Source organism: Plectropomus leopardus, chromosome 4 (genome assembly GCF_026936395.1).
Source record: "Plectropomus leopardus strain MGB_pleo_1.0 chromosome 4, ASM2693639v1, whole genome shotgun sequence".
Classification (NCBI taxonomy): domain Eukaryota; kingdom Metazoa; phylum Chordata; class Actinopteri; order Perciformes; family Serranidae; genus Plectropomus; species Plectropomus leopardus.
The window spans coordinates 1,681,992-1,700,717 of NC_142179.1; the positions used below are offsets into that span (position 1 = coordinate 1,681,992).

Below are 18,726 nucleotides of genomic sequence, written 5' to 3' on the forward strand. Positions count from 1 at the left end.
TGTGTGTGTGTGTGTGTGTGTGTGTGTGTGTGTGTGTGTGTGTGTGTGTGTGTGTGACCTCCTGACACACTCACACACACACTCTTTAGCAGAAAATGATCAGACTCCAGACAAAGTGCAGACATCAGTGTGAACGCTGAACCTTCTGTCGCGTCTGAGCTGAATCATCCAGATCAGATTTCATCTGTCAGTCACACGGCGACGGGATCAGACTCCCGACAGACATTTAACATAAATGTTTACATTTATTGTGTTTTAACCAGGAGTCGACAGATCATCGGCCCGGCTGATTATTCGGGCAGATATTTGGCATTTTGCCCATTAACGGCATCAACGCTTTTTTTTAATGATTGCCGATAAAATAAATACATTTAAAATTGCAAAAAAGTGTCAGCATGGGAGGAACTTTTACTTAATAAAACCTCAGGGAGAAATTTTTATTTTTTTTCACTGAAAAAGTTGCAGGGAACTTTCTGTATATGATGTTCAAAGTTTCAGTTTTAAACATTTGCTAAAAGCATTTAAACAAAGTTTTGTTGACGTCTAAAGACATCACCATCTGAATGATCGGATATCAGAGCCACCTTTTCTCTAGACGTGCCACGACTGAGACACAGCTGTGACGCAGCTGACACGTAGCTGAGATGCAGCCGAGACGCAGCTGACCAAGGCTGAGACACACCCGAGACGTAGCTGAGACGCAGCTGACACGCAGCTGACACGCAGCCGAGACGCAGCTGAGACGCAGCTGAGACGCAGCCGACACATAACTGAGACGCAGCCGAGAAGCAGCTTAGATGCAGTTAAAACACAGCTAACACGTAGCTGACGCGCAGCTGACACGCAGCTGAGCAGCACGCAGGAAGTGTGGCTGCTCTAACTTGTTAACACTGGAGCCGAAAAACCAACAACAGGTTCTGCGAGGCTCAGGCAGGCAGTGTGTTCCAGGCGTAACTTAACACCACCTGAAAGTCGTGTGTTTGTTAACCTCTTCACCTGCTGCAGCGATGTACAGGTGACGCTGTGACATCATTGGTGGGCGGGGTCAGAGGGGAAACTTTCCACCAGAGAGGGAAAAAAAAACTGATGTTCAACCAAAGTTTCTTCTAAATTCTGCTTTTCTCTTCCGTCCATTGTTCTCCTCTCCACCTTTTCTCCCCCTCCTTCCTCGACTCCCTCCTCCTCCTCCTCCTTCTCCTCCTCCTCCTCAGCCTCTCCCTGCTGTCTCTCTCCGTCTGTGTTCAGGTCTTCTTTGTCTCTCTCTCGTCCAGCTGTTTCCTCCGCTGACTTCATGTCCGTCATTTTGAATCAGAAACTCGACAGCGGATGCAAAACTTCTCGACAAGAGAAGAAGAGCGACACGCTGCTTAAACGCTCAAATATGTATACAAGTGAATATCTGAGAAATGCTTTGATTGAGAGAAGAGATTTCTCTCTGTGTGTGTGTGTGTGTGTGTGTGTGTGTGTGTGTGTGTCAGTGTTGCGTAACCTCTGTGAGTGGGCTGCTGTTTGTGTCCAGCATTTATAAACTGCAGCGCTCCAGCAGCAATAACATTGTGAAATCACACACACACACACACACACACACACACACACACACACACACACACACGCTGATAGTGCTGTGTTTGTTTGTGTGGGACAGTGACAGTTGGACACAGTTGACCTCCTGCAGTAGAAACATGTTCAAATAAGGATTTTGTGGAGGGCACTGTAGTTTTTTTTAGTTTTTTTAGATGTTTTGATTGAATTTCCGTTAAAAGTCAAATATTGCAGTTAAACGTCAGACTGTCTTTAGAGATAAAAGACGCAGAGAACCATATTTATAGTAATAGCTATATATTTTAAATGATATTTTTATGGAATTATCATAATTTTTAAGCAGTTTTTTCAGGTTATTTGCCCTTATTTTCCCCCTTTTTGTTTTGTTTGCAACTTTTCAGCTTACTTTCTTGTACTTTTTTCCATATTCTTGCTCATTTGTCACAAGTTTGTCTTTGTCATCTTTTCCAGTTTGTGAAAGAAAGCCAACCTTTTTTAAAATGTTAAATATGCTGTTAGACAACTTATTTAATATTGCAGGAAACATGAGTGATTTTGCTTAATTTCTCATGAAACATGGAAAACTGGCAATGAGTAACTTAGTAAGAAAGCCCAAAACTCAGTAAAAAATGTTTAAACATCTTCAAGAAAATACCTGAACTGAAGAGTATCTGAAAAAAGTTATAAATAAAAAAATAAATAAGTAAATTAATAAAAATAGTAAATATATTTGTTTCTGTAACCAAATTCTAAATATATAATTATAATAATTACAAATATAGTTTCCATAGTTATTTCCCAATTATTCTTTCTCTCTTTTTAAAGCTAATTTTCAGGTAAATTTATTGTTTTTCCCTTTTTTTTTTTTTTGCAATTTGTGGAACATTTCTGATTTTTGACAGAGTTCAGAGGTTCAAATGCCTGTAAAAGGTGTCTGAACGCAGCATGGCGATCCAGGTTTCAAAGCGTTAATGTGATGTGATGTGAAAGATGATTTGAACGCAGCTTTACTTGTTTTTTTCTTTGTGACAGAATTCACTCCGAGGTGTCCTGAGAGCGAAAATAACTTTTTACAGCATCCTTTGTTTTATTTTGTTTTTGGTTTTTTTACGTCCCAGTTTATATTTCTGACTCGTGTGTTTGTTTTTTGTTTGTTTTTTATCAGAAAATAAAATATCTGTTGGCTGCTCTGTGTTTAATACATTTTTGGGAATTTGAGTTAGAAAATCCACGATTAACGTTTCTGAAATCTCTGTGTGTGTTTGTGTCGCAGAGATGTAGCGTGTGTGTTGGTGTGATCGCCGGACCATCATGCACCTCTTCTTGCTGCTGATCCTTCAAGCCACAGCAGCCTTCGGACAGATCGACCCCGGTACACACACACACACACACACACACACACACACACACACACACACACACACACACACACACAGAGTTTATAAGAGTAAAAAAAGTGTTTTTTTAATGTTTCATTGTGATTGTTTAATTGTTTTGTGTGTGTGTGTGTGTGTGTGTGTGTGTGTGTGTGTTTTCAGCTCACTGTCGCTATGCTTTGGGCATGGAGGATGGACGGATTAAAGATGATGACATCAAAGCATCCAGCCAATGGTACGAGACCACGGGACCGCAGTACGCCAGGTCAGTGACAGTCAGAGGTTTTTAGCAGCAGATCTACATGTTGTTAAAAACCTTTTTTAAACGCTTACATTTAATATTTACACTGATATTTGAACACTAGTTTTAGGGACTGTTTTCGCACATTTTCGTCTCTTGTCCTCCTTCCTGTTGTGATAATTGTGTGTGTGTTGATGCATGTGTCCTAAATGTAGTCCAGATTGTGTATTTGAGTGTAATCAGTGAATTTGCAGCTCAGCTCCTACAATAAGTCTAAAATACACTGTGGAAACTAAATAGTTACATTCAGACTGTTCAGGTCCAAAAATGCTCCATTGAAACCCATTCAAACTGACATTTTTGATCCCACAGCCATCAGAGCAGAAAAACAGGACTTGTATTATTTCTGGGTGTCATTCTGGGCTTTTGACTCTGAATTTGTCATTTTGACTATTTTCCACCTGATGAGGTCATTTTGACCATATTTGGCATATGGAGGAAATACATGCTATTTCCACTAGGTGACCTGTCACAGTCAATGTAGCTGCTGATCACTGACATATCCCAGACTGTCAGCAGCTACACTCACACACTGACATATCCCAGACTGTCAGCAGCTACACTCACACACTGACATATCCCAGACTGTCAGCAGCTACACTCACACACTGACATATCCCAGACTGTCAGCAGCTACACTCACACACTGACATATCCCAGACTGTCAGCAGCTACACTCACACACTGACATATCCCAGACTGTCAGCAGCTACACTCACACACTGACATATCCCAGACTGTCAGCAGCTACACTCACACACTGACATATCCCAGACTGTCAGCAGCTAAACAATTTAGCATTTAAAGGTTTAAAATTCTGAAAATGAATGAAGACTTGATTTATGATCAGGACTGATGTTGGTTAATGAAATGAACTCAGTGAGCGAGAAAACGATGATGAATTTACAGGAGAAGATGTGTTGGGGTTTTTTTTTTTAATTAATTAATATTTGATATTTTTGATTAGGATTGATGTTGGTTGAAAAATAACTCAATGAAAGTAGAAAATATTAATATCGTACAATATTATTTTATAGCCTGATTTAAAAAAAATCATTTTGTGTGCAGAGTGGTGTGAGTGTGAGTATTCGATGCTGCACAAAAAATTATAATGTATAAAAGTCAATGTTGCTGCTAATCATTGACATATCATAGACTTTGATAATTCATTGTTTTCATTTTATTTTTCATCTAAAAACACAACGTCATCAGACTTTTCCAGGAGGTTCAGTATTTTCAATTAACTGTGTGTGTGTGCGTGTGTGTGTGTGTGTGCGTGCGTGTGTGTGTGTGTGTGTGTGTGTGTGTGTGTGTGTCGTGTGTGCGTGTGTGTGTGTGTGGCGTGTGTGTGTGTGTGTGTGTGTGTGTGTGTGTGTGTGTGTGTGCGTGTGTGCGTGTGTGTGTGTGTGTGCAGGTTGAATCGTGAGGAGGGGGACGGCGCCTGGTGTCCTGAGGGACAGTTGGAGCCCTCAGACAGTCAGTTCCTGCAGGTTTGTGTCCTCTCAGAGCGCCACAGAGACACTCGAACACGCTCAGCTGGGTTTGACAGAGTTACAAAGTTGGAGCGATCCCAACTAGCAGGGAACGTTCCCACAACGTTAGCTAATGTTCCCTACAGGTTGCAATAATGATTTAAAGCAAACATTTTAATCTAATGTTCAAAGGACATTTTAAGGATGTTTATCATTTCAAATAATGTTCCTTTGAGGTTAAATACTGACTAAGACGTAACGTTTTAACTGCAACGTTGTGAGGATGTTTTGGAGATGTTGAGAGGCGACAGATCAGAGAATGTTCTTTTTTAATAAAACGTTCCCAAAATGTTACATGAGAACAAAGGAAGATTATTAAGGACTGAGATTACACAACATCTTTTAATGAGGAAGTAACGTGATGTGATATGTTAAAAAAATACATATATTTTTAAAATTTTCTTTTTTAAATGTTTATAGAGAATGTTATCTCAATGTTTAGAAGAACGTTCTGGGAACTAAAAAGAAACTTGCTGCTGAAAACGTCACTAAAACATTGCATTGGCTGCATTTTACCATTCTCAGAAATTTTCTGGATGAAAATAAGATAAAATAAGATAAGATAATCCTTTATTAGTCCCACAGTGGGGAAATGCACAATGTTACAGCAGCTATGAGGCATGAAGAAGCATAAAAGAGCAAAAGAACAATACAATTGTACAAAAAAATACAAAAATATTAATGTTAGGTAATAAAACATAAGGTGCAAAAACAGTAACATAAAATAAAATAAAATTACAATATGCACTTAAATATTATATATAGATAATTGCACTAAAAGTACTGTAATGTAATATCTTGCCATTACAAAATAAAAGAATAACATTTTTTGATGTTTATAGAGAATATTGACTGAATTTTTGGGAGAACGTTCTGGGAACATAAAGAAAACTTGCTGCAGAAAACGTCACTAAAACATTTGTTGCAGTGTAACACTCTCAGAACGTTTTTAGAACCTAAACTTGCTGGCTGGGTGCCTTTAGAGAAAAGGACTGAAGAGTCTCTTAGCGTCTGTAGATTAACCTTTTGAGGTTTTGGGTTGTTGTCACCTGATTGGTCGGGAACGTGTCGCCGTGTTTCAGGTGGACCTGGGCCGCCTGACGTTCCTGACGGTGGTCGGGACTCAGGGACGATACGCCAGGTACTCCGGGAACGAGTTCGCCCGAGCTTACCGCCTCAACTACAGCCGGGACGGCCTGCTGTGGAAGTCGTGGAGGAACCGGCGGGGGAACCCGGTGAGTGAATGTCGGGCAGAGCGCCGACGGGGCGGGACGGGACGGGGTTTGACGGGAGACGGAGTGAAAAACGAGGCCGGAAGAAGAAAGAATAGAGGAAAATGTGGAGCGGAAACATGTGACGGAGTGATAGAGGAGAGGGGAGAAAGAGAAGAAAACGAGCTGCTTCTGGTCATTCACACTAAAATCACAGGAAGTGACATTTACACAGCGGCTTCCTGTCGGCCGGCGAGGTCTGTGACCTCTACAGCAGCTCCGTCAGGACGCACTGTAGTTTTTATCTCCACAGTTTCCTCACATTTACAGCAGGAACCTCCCTGACACAGAAACAGACAAAAATAATGTTTTAGTTCAGGAGGTTCAGTCAGAAAATTTTAATTTTTTGATTTTAATGCTGCAGCCGCTCGCCCAACAAAACAGCAAACAACAAAAAATATTTTCTTTAATGTTTGACATTTTCTTTTCTTTTATTTTTTTCATTTTCTTTTCTTTTCTTTTCTTTTATTTCATTTTTTTAATTTTATTTTATTTTATTTGTGGGACATTTATTCTAAGTTGGTCATTAAAAATGTGAAATAAAATAAGGTGCATTAATAAAAACACAATAAAAATATATGCATCAGTAAATACATAAAAAAATTTGCATTAGTAAAAATATAAAATAAAAATATAAAATACAATACAAAAAATTAAATGTACAGAAATAATAACATAACATAAAATATGTGCATTAGCAAAAACACAAAATATATGCATCAATAAAAATGTAAAATAAAATATGTGCATTAGTGAAAATATAAAGTGAAATATGTGCATCAGTGAAAATATAAATTAAGTGCATAGTAAAAAACATAAAATAAAAATATATATATTTGTAAATTTATAAAATAAAAATATGTGCATATATAACAACAGAAAATGAGAATAAATGCATTATTAGATCTATAACATAAAATATGTGCATCAGTAAAAATATAAAATACAATATGAACATTAGTTAAACAATAAAATTAAATGTACAGTAATAAAAATATAAAATAAAATATGTGCATTAGCAAAAACAGAAAATAAAATATGTACGTCAGTAAAAATATATAATAAAGATATGTGCATTATGCTTCAGTTTCACACCACTATATAACATTTGTAATAGTGTTAAAATATGAACGATATATTGAGAATATAAAGTTTGTATAATATAGAAATGCAATATTTACACACATGTGCCTAATGCCACAGTACAATGCACAAACTGGTGTGTAATGTGTGATATGAGTGAATGTATGTGTGTGTGTGTGTGTGTGTGTGTGTTTGAGGTAGAGACAGGACACACACACATCAGGACGACTGACGTTTGTCATGTGATGTTTGTGTTCAGGTGATGGAGGGAAACAAAAACGCCTACACCTCCGTCATCAACGACCTGCACCCCCCCATCATCACCCGCTACGTGCGGCTGATCCCTGTCACCAAGCTGTTCACCACCGTCTGCATGAGGGTGGAGCTGTACGGCTGTCCGTGGGAGGGTACGACACACACACACACACACACACACACACACACACACACGCGCGTGCTGTACGAGTGTGTGTGTGCTCTGACTCTGATTCAGACTCGAGCGAACTCCTCAGAAAAGACATCAGTGTGGAGGGATTGTTGGAGAGCATTTTTAATCCGTTGTGCAATGAAACGAAATTACGGCAACAACTTTTTTTGCAGAAAAAAGTTCGATTTCATCGCACTGCGAGAAAATTTACATTAAGAAAGCTGAGCAGAAGTGTTAACGAGATTATATGAGTTATGAGCCTGTAAGAGCTCCACTCATTTTCCTTTTTTTGGTCTTTTTTAATCTTTTTTCAGCTGAGATTCTTTGCCACAGCTCATAAAATCAGAGAATTAGGAAACATCACACTGAACATCACACGCTGATGCTTCGGAGAGTTTCGCACATTTTGTTAAAAATGTGCAAAAAAAAAAAGGTTTAAATAAAAGTCGATATTTGTCATACTGAGGTACAGAAACTGATATCTTTAATGCATTTAAAATTTAAATCTGTGAAATCTTTATTCTGCTGCATTCAGACACCTGTGATCAGCAATGACTCTGAAATTAGCAAGAAATTAATAAAATAAAGTTCAAGAAAATTATCAAAAAATAAAAAACAGGAAAGTAAAAAAAAAAAGAAAAAACACACATAAAAGTAAATGAATGTAAAAAAAGTTTTAAAATTTTTTAAAAAATAATTCTGTAAAAGTATTTTTTAACAATGTTGTTTTAGATGAATGGGAAACGTGGAAATGACAAATCCTTAAAACGTGAACCATAGTGAGCAGAAGCACTCTGAAACTTTGACCTGTTCCTGCTCCTCCCCCGCTCCTCCTGCTCCTGCTCTTTCTCCTCCTCCTCCTCCTCCTCCTCCTGCAGACGGTCTGATCTCCTACGGCGCTCCTGAGGGTCAGCTCATGATGCCTCCTGGTTATCCGATCGCCAGCCTCAATGACTCCACGTATGATGGAGCCCATGAGAGGAGGCGAGTCTCACACACACACACACACACACCCATGCTCCTGCCTCCTCCTCTGTGTGACTGACGGCTGTCTCGTCCAATAGGAGGCTGCTGGGCGGGCTGGGTCAGCTGACGGACGGCGTGATCGGGCTGGACGACTTCCTGCTGACGCGTCAGTACCACGTGTGGCCCGGATACGACTACCTGGGCTGGAGGAACGACTCTCTGGGCAGTCAGGGCTTCGTGGAGATGGAGTTTGTGTTCGACCGGCAGAGGAACTTCACCTCCATGAAGGTTTTCACTTTTTCACTTTAAATTTTTACAAACGACAAACTCAACATCACAGTTTAACCTCCGAAACTTGAGCAAATTCGCCTGAATTCTTTCAAAAGCATTAGACGAAGGTAATGAGCAAGTTAGAGAGAAATGACCCAGAAATCTGCACGAAATAAGGAAAAGATACGAGGAAATTACCAGAAAATTACTAAAACACGAAAACAAACAAGAAACGAGGATCTTTTTTTCTTTAAAAAAATTATGGTGTTTTTTTGTTCTTAAAATATTTTTAGTGATTTTTTTTCTCTCTAAAACTTTTTGGCATTTTTTATTTTATTAAAAATTTGGTGAGTTTTTAAAAAATTCTGCTTTCCAAATCTAGATATTTAAATAAATTTTACAAATTTTCTAGATATTTTTCCCGAATTAGTTTTTATTATTTTCAAGTAATTTCAAGTAATTTGCTCTTTCACACTCTTTTTTTTCCAGGTCCTTTGAAAATAGTACTTTGCTATGTACCAGTTTTTCCCTCCACCCCAATTATTTAATCAATATTCACGACACAGAACTACTCAGAAAAATATGAGCAAAATGTTTTACAGAGATAGACCTCCAAATATTTTGTCAACAAAACTGCAACTCCCATGAGGCTTTGAGTGCTAGATTTTTTTTAATTTTAACTTTATTTATATTTTCTGATATTTTATTGTATTGTTTTATTAATTATACTTCTTAATTTTCCAAATGTGACCTTTGCTCCGTCCAGGTTCACAGTAACAACATGTTCGCCCGCGGCGTGAAGATCTTCTCCTCCGTTTCCTGTTGGTTTAAGCCCCGCCTCATCGCCGGCTGGGAGGCGGAGCCTGTGGCGTTCAAGACGGTGCTGGACGACAGGAACCCGAGCGCACGCTACGTCACCGTGCCGCTGAACCGCCGCGCCGCCAAATCACTGCGCTGCCGCTTTTACTTCGCCGACGTCTGGATGATGTTCAGCGAGATCTCCTTTCAGTCAGGTAAAACGCACGCATGCACGCACACACGCATGCACGCACACACGCACGCACACACGCACACACGCACGCACACACGCACACACGCACACACACACAGATTCAGACAAATAAACTGACTTCTCTTTATTTGTCCCTCAGAGGACACCGTACTCCCGACCCTGATGACGCTGGGTTCGACCTCCCCGCCGCTCAAAGAGCAAAGCTCCATGACGACCACTCCTGTGACAAGTATGACCTTTGACCTTTTCGTTTCACAGGAAATCATTTTTAAATGGAAACACCTGAAAGCTCCAGTGTGTCAGATTTCGGGGGATTTATTGTCAAAAATGAAATATAATGTAATAATTATGTTTTCTTTAGTGTCAAAAACAAAAACTAAAACAGTACACATTAAAATTAGGAACCGGGGAAATGCTACCACAAGAGAGGAAACAAGAGCAAAATAAAACCTTTAAATAGAAAGATATAAATAAATAAATAAATGATAATAATAAAAGATAGATGAGTCAAATTCTCAAAATGTAAACAAGAGGTAAATGAAAGGAAAACAGCACAAAATAAATTCATAAATAAACATGTAAAAAACGTGATATTTTGTTAATTTTAAATATATTTGAGAGAATTATAAAAATGATTTATGGATTTTCCCTTTTTTTATTTTTTTTATTTTTGCAATTTTGCAGGATGTGTTGTTAATTTTATTTTGTCACGTGTTTTCCTGACAGAGAAACTGTTACCATTTTTAAATTATAATATAAAATTTTACCACTGGCATCGAAAGCCCCAAATCATACCCGACTCTGCTTTAACTCGCCTTCGAATTATTAACAAACTTATTTGTGGCAAACAGACCTCGTCATAAAATCGTCTTTCTCTTCTCCTCAGCAGCCAACCCGTCAGCCAGCGACCCGCCCGATGACGGGAACACGCCCATTCTGATTGGCTGCCTGGTGACCATCATCCTGCTGCTGGTCATCATCATCTTCCTCATCCTGTGGTGTCAGTACGTCTGCAAGGTGCTGGAGAAGGTGAGCGGAGGAACCACGAGCACTTTTCACGCACAGAGGGCGCATTACAGACGCTGCGTCGTCTCGTCTTTACGCCTCTGCATTTTTACTCAGAGCCAAACGCTACAGTGCGTGATTTTAGACAGCATGCCGGCATCATGGAAGCTAAAGAGATGTTTAACCCGTTGAAACCTGAGCGAACTGGCCTCATTTCTTTCAAAATAATTGATTGATTGAAGTTTATTTTGAACATAAAAAAGTAAAAGAATTTGCATATCTATCATGTCTATCCTGCTTCCCCAAAATTGCTACCACTAATATTAATATTGATCATTCATCATAATAATAATAACAATATAAATAATCACAAAACAACAACAACAATCAAGAAAAAAAAATAATAATAATAATAATGATAGTAGTAATAATAATGATTGTACAAATGTACATAAAACATGGCATGAAGGCAACAGGCAATGAAAAAATAAATGACCCAAAAATCAACGAGAAAATTACCTGAAAATTCTTTTTCTTTTTTTAATCCTGAAAAAAATAAATATGTAATTTTAATAATTAGATATTTTTAAATAAATTTATAAATATAAAAAAGTTCTAGCTTCTTTTTCTTTTTACTTTTTTGAAATAATTTTATTATAAATAATTTTTTATTTTATTATTTTTTTTATAAATTATTATTTTATTAGAATTATTTATTATAATTTTATAATCCTTAAGGGTTAACCCTTTGCAACCTGAGCGGCTTGATTTCTTTCAAAAACATTGCATAAAGGAAATGAGCAATGAAACAGGAAATGACCCAAAACTGAATGAGAAATTAGTAAGAATTACAAGTAGCAAGTATGAACACTTTCTAGTGTGACATATAACATACGTGTTAACATACGTGTTGCAGCACTTTAAACAGTAACAACGTCATGTCAGTAAGCTTTTTCTGTATCAAATTCTACTCTTACATTTCACCATGAACGTCGTGATAATGGAGGTATTTGTAGGCAAAAGCTGTTTCAAAAAGCCGTCAAATCCAAAAGCACCACGACGGATAAATTCTGAATAATTGTTTTTAGAGAAAAACAGATAAAGATGAATTTGCATAGAAGCATATAAGCTTTAAGAAGTGTCCTCCTGTCCCTCCCTCCTCCTGCAGGCTCCACGTCGGATCCTCGACGAGGAGGTGACGGTTCGGCTGTCGTCCTGCAGCGACACCATCATCCTCCAGACCCCCCCTGTACCCCCCCGCTCCGGCCACGCCCCCACAGGTAACACAGTAGTTGCAGTAGAGTATTACAATTATATTTAGAGTTTGTATGATTACAGTAGATCTGATTTTTCCATTTGAAGATTAATCAATTTAATTTAATTGAATTTTTCTGGAATTTTATTAATTTTATTTCATACATTTAAGTCATGTTTTTATTTAGTATGCTATACTTTAAAATCACATTTGTATACATTATTTTCTACATTAAAATTATTTTTTTACATAAATTTGTATGTTTTATTTACTATATTTAAGTCAAGTTTTTTTTTTTCGGTATTTTATACATTAAAGTCACTTTTTTTTTTTTTTTTACATTTTTTTGTACATTAAAATCATGTATTTATATATGATTTTAAACTGATTTATTGTTTTTTTTTTATTGTTTTAGCTCCATATTGAAACTGTTCAATAGTTTCACTTCACAGATTGATATGCAAAAACTTTTCCTGATGGTACATTTTCCCCTTAAATTTTAATAATTCCTGGCCGTAGGTTATTTTTAGCCTTAAACATGATTCGCCTGAGCCGTGTGGTTACTCCTGCGGGTTGTTTGGACTTCAGGTGTTACTGACTGATTTTCGTGTTTTGTTGTCGTCAGGCCCCGCTAACACTGACCCTCACTATGAGAGAGTTTTCCTGCTGGACCCGCAGTACCAGAACCCGGCGGTGCTGAGGAACAAGCTGCCGGAGCTGTCGCAGAGTGCAGAGGCCTCAGGTACTGTTTAACCCTTACAGCACTGAGAACAGAAACGTGAGAATCATTTATAACTGCTGCAAAGCAAGGGGTCGGGGTCGGGGAATTTGTAGCAGAAAGCAGCAATAGAAATAATAGAAAGAGCATTTTGCATCACATGAGGCTTAAAATCACAATCTCAGACAGCAAAAACATGTCAGTGTCCCAGTGAGACACCGGAGACGCTTCACGCTGTGACCGAGCCGACCACCAGGGGGCAGAGTATCAGCTGTCTGTGCATGGAAAAGCAGATTTCTGCCAAAAATCCACCAAACTCTGAGAATTTGACCTCATCTAGACAGCAGAGAGATGTTGATCTTGTGTTTTTACAAAGATCGATTTGCTCCATAAGCGAAAAACTGATGTTCAAAGATCCCACAGCCCGCAGTAGTTTACATGAGGGCAGAATTCAAAATGCTGCCAAAAATTCAGTTTTTCAGATAAAATTCTGAAATGTTACTCACTTAATTAAACCAATTTTATCTTTTTTTCATGAACCTTGAAGATTTATTAAGCAAGGATTTGCAGGTATATGTTTGCAGTTAAACATTTCCGCACTGTGGGCTTAATTTTTGATCAATTAAAAATCTGTGTCGATGGTTTGTGTGGGACAGTCTGAAGATGCCCTGCAGTTTTGTGTCAATTGCTCAGATGGTTTTAGGAAATTGGTTCAATAGTTTTACAGTTTTTGATTTAAACACAGTGAAGGACTGCATAATTTGTACCACAGGGAAGTACATAAACGTTTCTTCACAGTTAAGCCGTCATTTTGGTGTAAATTGAAAAGCTGTAGCGCTAAAGTAAGTTATGAATTTTTAAAGTTTGATATGGGACTCGACCAAAGTTTGGTTGATTTGTATGCATGGAAAGTTGGATTGCTCGGGGGGAAAATAAATAAGATAAAATTAAATAAATAAATATATAATAATAATAGTAATTATCATTATTATCATCATTTTTTATTTAAAGTTGCCAGTTTTCTTTATTTCTTCTTGTGTCCCTGTTTTATTGACCATTTGGTAAAAGTTATTTATGTTCCTCATCTAATAAAATGTAATTATTAAGGCAGACTTTTTTCACAAATATAAGCTTGAGTGAAAGTAAATCTGAATCTCGGATGTTTTAAAAATGTTCTTCCGTGATGACGTTTTGAGACACGACTGTTAAATCCTTCAGAGAGGCGACGAGGCCTCGAGTAAAACCCATCCAGAGGCTGCAGTCCGCCCCCTGCTGGCGCCTCCACACACGCCCTCCGTCTGTCTGTGACTGTTTCTGTGCTTTAACCCTTCGAAACCTGGATCAACATCGGTTTTCTTTTGCTTTTGCTATTTGAAAAGTATCCCAAAAATAGGACAAAAAATGTCTTGAAAGTTATTTTTAGAATTATAAAAGTTTTATTTTTAACATGATAAAGAATATAAATACATTTTTTGACAGTGTTTGTTTTTTAGTTAAGGCTTTTTTTCCCCACAGAATTTTCATGTAACTTTTTCACTCATTTTTAAATATATTTTGGTGGGCCGACATCAGGTCGACAACACTTTTTTATTAAATTTTTGTTTTAGCTGTTTTCAGGTGCCTTTTTCAAGCTATTTAAGCTGTTTAAAAATGTATATTTAACATTACATAAGGAAATATAATAAAATATACAAAATAAATACATTTTTACATGTTTTTATGTTTGTTTTACAGTTGTTGATTGTTTATTTTTCAGTAATTTTCTTGTAACTTTTATTAATTTTTTATTTTTTTCTAATTTTTTGGGCCATATCCTCTTAATTTGCCTTTTTGCCATGTTTAAAAAAAAAAAAATCAAACTAATTTGCTGAGGTTTCAAAAGGTCAAACTTTATTAATATCCTTCAGAAAACATCGCTGGAGCTCTGCGTCTCTTTTTTCTCAGATTTTTCTGGTGATGCTGAACATGCATGCTCATTCACTCTCTCTTTTACCTCCCAGCCGCCTCTGTCTCTGTCCCTGTCTCCTCCTCCTCCTCCTCCTCCTCCTGCAGCTCTGCTCCTCGGTAATCCTCTCTATGACCTCCTCCTGCTGACTTCCTGTCACATGACGTCAGGCTGGCTGCGTGGTAAGAGCTGAAAGGTGTGACTTCAGACGTTTAAACGAGACGGGAACTTTTACTTTTTTATTTCCTTTTTCACTCCCGTGCATGAAAACTTTATCTTCTGTTTGCTGTGTTTTTCCTGCTCTGCATGACGTTTTCACTTCACATTTTCACGCTCCTCACTGGCATTTAAATATTCTTGAGGTTCAAAATTACATATTTTTGTGGGCTGAAAGTCACAAAAGTAAAACTACTTCTACACAGTTCATAAAATATAATGTGACCATAAAAAGGAAGCATTTTCAAAGATCGAAGTAAATTAATTAATTGAGGCTAAATTTTGGAGATGGAAATCATGCAAAATAATGGAACTGAAAATGTGATTGATTTTTGAAATTCTGCGATAAATTGCGATTAAAAACAATGAATCTTTCGATGGCCCTAAATTTTCGAAAAAAATGTTTGAAATAAAGATTTCAATCAATCAATAAAAAAAAGAAAGTAAAACGGAGTTCAATCCAAAATAATTTGTCAGGCTGTGTTGTCATGTATGACAATTTTAAGGATTGGGTGACATTTTTAAGGATTATTTGAGCATTTATTACAGATATCAGAGATAAAACTCTGAACATTGTGAAATATTATCTGTTAGTGGGTCACAAGTTGCTTCACAGGAAACCGTAAAAAAATAAAAAGTAAAAAAAATCACAGAGAAAGTTGTCTCTCCGTCAGCGTGTGGAGGAGGCTACGCCGAGCCTGACGTCACCCAGTGCACGCCGCATCAGTGTTTCCATAGCAACGCGCCGCACTACGCCGAGACGGACATCGTGCGTCTGCAGGGCGTCACCGGCAGCAACATGTACGCCGTCCCCGCCCTCACCGTGGACTCGCTCACCAGGAAGGACATCTCCGCCGCCGAGTTCCCACGGCAACAGCTCATCTTCAGGGAGAAGCTGGGGGAGGGGCAGTTTGGAGAGGTGAGCGGGGGGGGGTGCTGGAAATCCTTAAAAGTTTGTGGATTTTGGATAAAACAAAGTCTGAACCGTGTCTGAATCCGTCGTCTCGGTCGGCTCTCTTTGTTTTTGTTTTTGTGATGTCTGTTTGCAGGTCCACCTGTGCGAGGCCGAGGGACTCCCAGAATTCCTCGGGGAGGGGTCGCCTCTTCCCGACAGAGACGGCCGTTCGGTTCTGGTGGCCGTTAAACAGCTGAGAGCGGACGCCACCAGCCAGGCCAGGTACGCCACGAGTCCGCGAGACGATGTTCATTCATCTGCAGACGACTTTCCGTCACAGATTTGCAAAAATGCACAAAACTCACATTTTTGAGGCTTTTTTAAACGTCTTCACTCGTTTGTTTTTTTCTTTTTCTTCTTCTTTTTAAACTTTTGTGGTATTTTTGTTTATTTGTTTGTTTGTTTGAAATCAGCCTTTTTTAAGACACGTGAAGCCTTCAGAGTTCATCTTCGGGGGGAAAACCTTTAACAACTGCATCAACGACTTTTTGTCTTTTTACAGGAACGACTTCCTGAAGGAGATAAAGATCATGTCTCGTCTGAACGACCCCAACATCATCCGGCTGCTGTGCGTGTGCGTGTCGTCCGACCCGCTGTGCATGGTGACCGAGTACATGGAGAACGGAGACCTCAACATGTTCCTGTCGCAGCGGGAGATCGAGAGCACGCTGACGCACGCCAACAACATCCCTTCAGTCAGGTACGCGCCGCTCATACATGCGAACAGCATGTCGTGTTATCTCAATGTCAATGATGCAAACAGCAGGGGGCCACGTGATAACTTTACGAACACGTGACACAGACGCCGTGCCTGAAAGAGTTTGCCCACATGATGTTTTCAAGGACCAACAAACATTTGAAAATCCAGCCGAACCTCTGTTTTTATAGCTTCGTGCTTTGATAAATGGTGTATTTTAGGCGATTTTTAGTTTGAACACCTGAAATATTCAACCCCCCCGCAGAGGTCCGGGCTAAGCCCCCCGTGTCCTCAGATCTCAGACGCGCCCCTGCTGTGATCAGCACTTTTCCAGTCGTATATTCAAGATCTTAACTTGTCTCCTTCCTCTCCGTCCCTGCAGTCTGTCGGACCTCCTCCACATGTCGGTGCAGATCTCGTCGGGGATGAAGTACCTGGCGTCTCTGAACTTCGTGCACCGCGACCTGGCCACCAGGAACTGCCTGCTGGACCGCCGCCTCACCATCAAGATCGCAGACTTCGGGATGAGTCGGAATCTGTACAGCAGCGACTACTACCGCATCCAGGGCCGCGCGGTGCTGCCCATCCGCTGGATGGCCTGGGAGAGCATCCTGCTGGTGAGGAGCTTTGTTTTTTTAGTTTGTGCAGATTCCTCACGTGAAAGATACGAAAAGATCCGCGCAGAGCTGATGAACTGGATTTCACTCAATGACCAAACTGCTTTTCCTTTTTTTTTCTTGATTGTTCTCGGTTTCAGCAGTTCAACGCAACAAATATACTACTAATATTTTCAACATCAACAATCACAATTTTTATCATCAATCAGTTTTTAGCTTCTTTATCAAAGTTGACGATCCCCTCTGCCATCTAATTAGCAGAAATTAGCAGAAATTAGCAGATATTAGCAGATATTAGCAGATATTAGCAGATATTAGCTGGCATTAGGTGGTAATGGGGATGACATAAGGTGAAAATAAGAAAAACAGAAAAAATAAAAAAATATTTGCTATAAATGCTACTTTGAACACATGTATTAGATGAAAATATTCAAACCCATTTTACAGAACTTTAACACATTTTTTCATATTAAATAAAGTGCAAAAAATAACCATCACAGTTAACAGAAAATGAGAAAATGTCTTTGTATTAATTTATCGAAACATTAAATTATGTGATTATTAGAGAGGAGTAAAGAAAGAAAAGAAGATCATTCACACCTGCTGTTTTTTTTTAGTGAATTTTAAAAATATATTTATATTATTATTATTATTTTATATTATTGATTGATGCAACTTTTGGACTCACAGATCTGCAGTCTGATGGTAACATTTTTAACATTTGTCTTCACTGAAGGTTTATTGGGGTTGCATCATAAAAATTTGAAAAGTTGGATCGTAAAGTGTAATAATTTGACTTGTGGTCTGCAGGGTAAGTTCACCACAGCCAGCGACGTGTGGGCGTTTGGCGTCACGCTGTGGGAGATCTTCACCCTGTGTAAGGAGCAGCCGTACAGCCTGCTGTCCGACGAACAGGTCATCGAGAACACTGGCGAGTTCTTCAGGAACCAGGGCAGACAGGTGAGACCACGCAAACGCGCCCACGACGGGCTTCGGTACACGTCAACGCGCGCATCGTTTCAAATAGTTTTCAAAAGAAAAAAAAGACTTGTTTTTTCAATATTCATTTCCAAAACCAAAATTAAAAAAAAGACTCATTTTTCCAATTTCTGATTTTTTGTCCAAATTTAAAAGAAAAAAACTAGGCTTGTCTGTGTTTTCTATATCAAAAAAAGAAAACAAAAAAATGGGAAAATTTAATTCAGTTTTCTAAAATTGTTATTTTTTTATTTGTCAAGTCAATGTAGAATTAAGATTTTGAAATTTTTTTTTTCCTCCCGAGCAATAAAGGAAATCCCCGCACACAGCTCTCAAGTTAAATGCTAACTTTTTACCCAAATGCAGAGTCTGTCAGAGTTGGCATTCTGTACGAATGTGAGAAAAAAAACCCAAAAACGGTGAGACTGGCCTAACCGTGCCGTGCGCCGCTGTGACTGCGACTCTGCCAGCCAATCAGATGTGCGTCAGGAATCTGGTGCAAAGAGCCCGCCCTCTGATATTATTCACTACTTTATATATATTTTTATGTATTTTTTGGT

The 18,726-nt window shown here is 38.6% G+C and overlaps 1 protein-coding gene across 2 annotated transcripts in view; it reads left to right on the forward strand.

Moving 5' to 3' along the window:
- Positions 1–18,726, forward strand: part of ddr2l (discoidin domain receptor family, member 2, like) — a 39,247-nt gene that overhangs the window by 14,933 nt on the left and 5,588 nt on the right. Inside the window, exons 2-19 of one of the 2 annotated variants that reach the window (XM_088076237.1) lie at positions 2,816–2,914; positions 3,081–3,183; positions 4,634–4,709; positions 5,834–5,986; positions 7,365–7,512; positions 8,411–8,516; positions 8,597–8,786; positions 9,535–9,781; positions 9,920–10,009; positions 10,667–10,809; positions 11,954–12,065; positions 12,666–12,782; positions 14,811–14,885; positions 15,594–15,838; positions 15,969–16,096; positions 16,377–16,574; positions 16,954–17,188; positions 17,999–18,148. In XM_088076237.1, the coding sequence (XP_087932363.1) occupies positions 2,854–2,914; positions 3,081–3,183; positions 4,634–4,709; positions 5,834–5,986; positions 7,365–7,512; positions 8,411–8,516; positions 8,597–8,786; positions 9,535–9,781; positions 9,920–10,009; positions 10,667–10,809; positions 11,954–12,065; positions 12,666–12,782; positions 14,811–14,885; positions 15,594–15,838; positions 15,969–16,096; positions 16,377–16,574; positions 16,954–17,188; positions 17,999–18,148 (2,577 nt within the window). In that variant the 5' untranslated portion in view covers positions 2,816–2,853. The remainder of the gene's footprint in view (positions 1–2,815; positions 2,915–3,080; positions 3,184–4,633; positions 4,710–5,833; positions 5,987–7,364; positions 7,513–8,410; positions 8,517–8,596; positions 8,787–9,534; positions 9,782–9,919; positions 10,010–10,666; positions 10,810–11,953; positions 12,066–12,665; positions 12,783–14,810; positions 14,886–15,593; positions 15,839–15,968; positions 16,097–16,376; positions 16,575–16,953; positions 17,189–17,998; positions 18,149–18,726) is intronic. The other variant, XM_088076236.1, reaches the window with a different exon arrangement.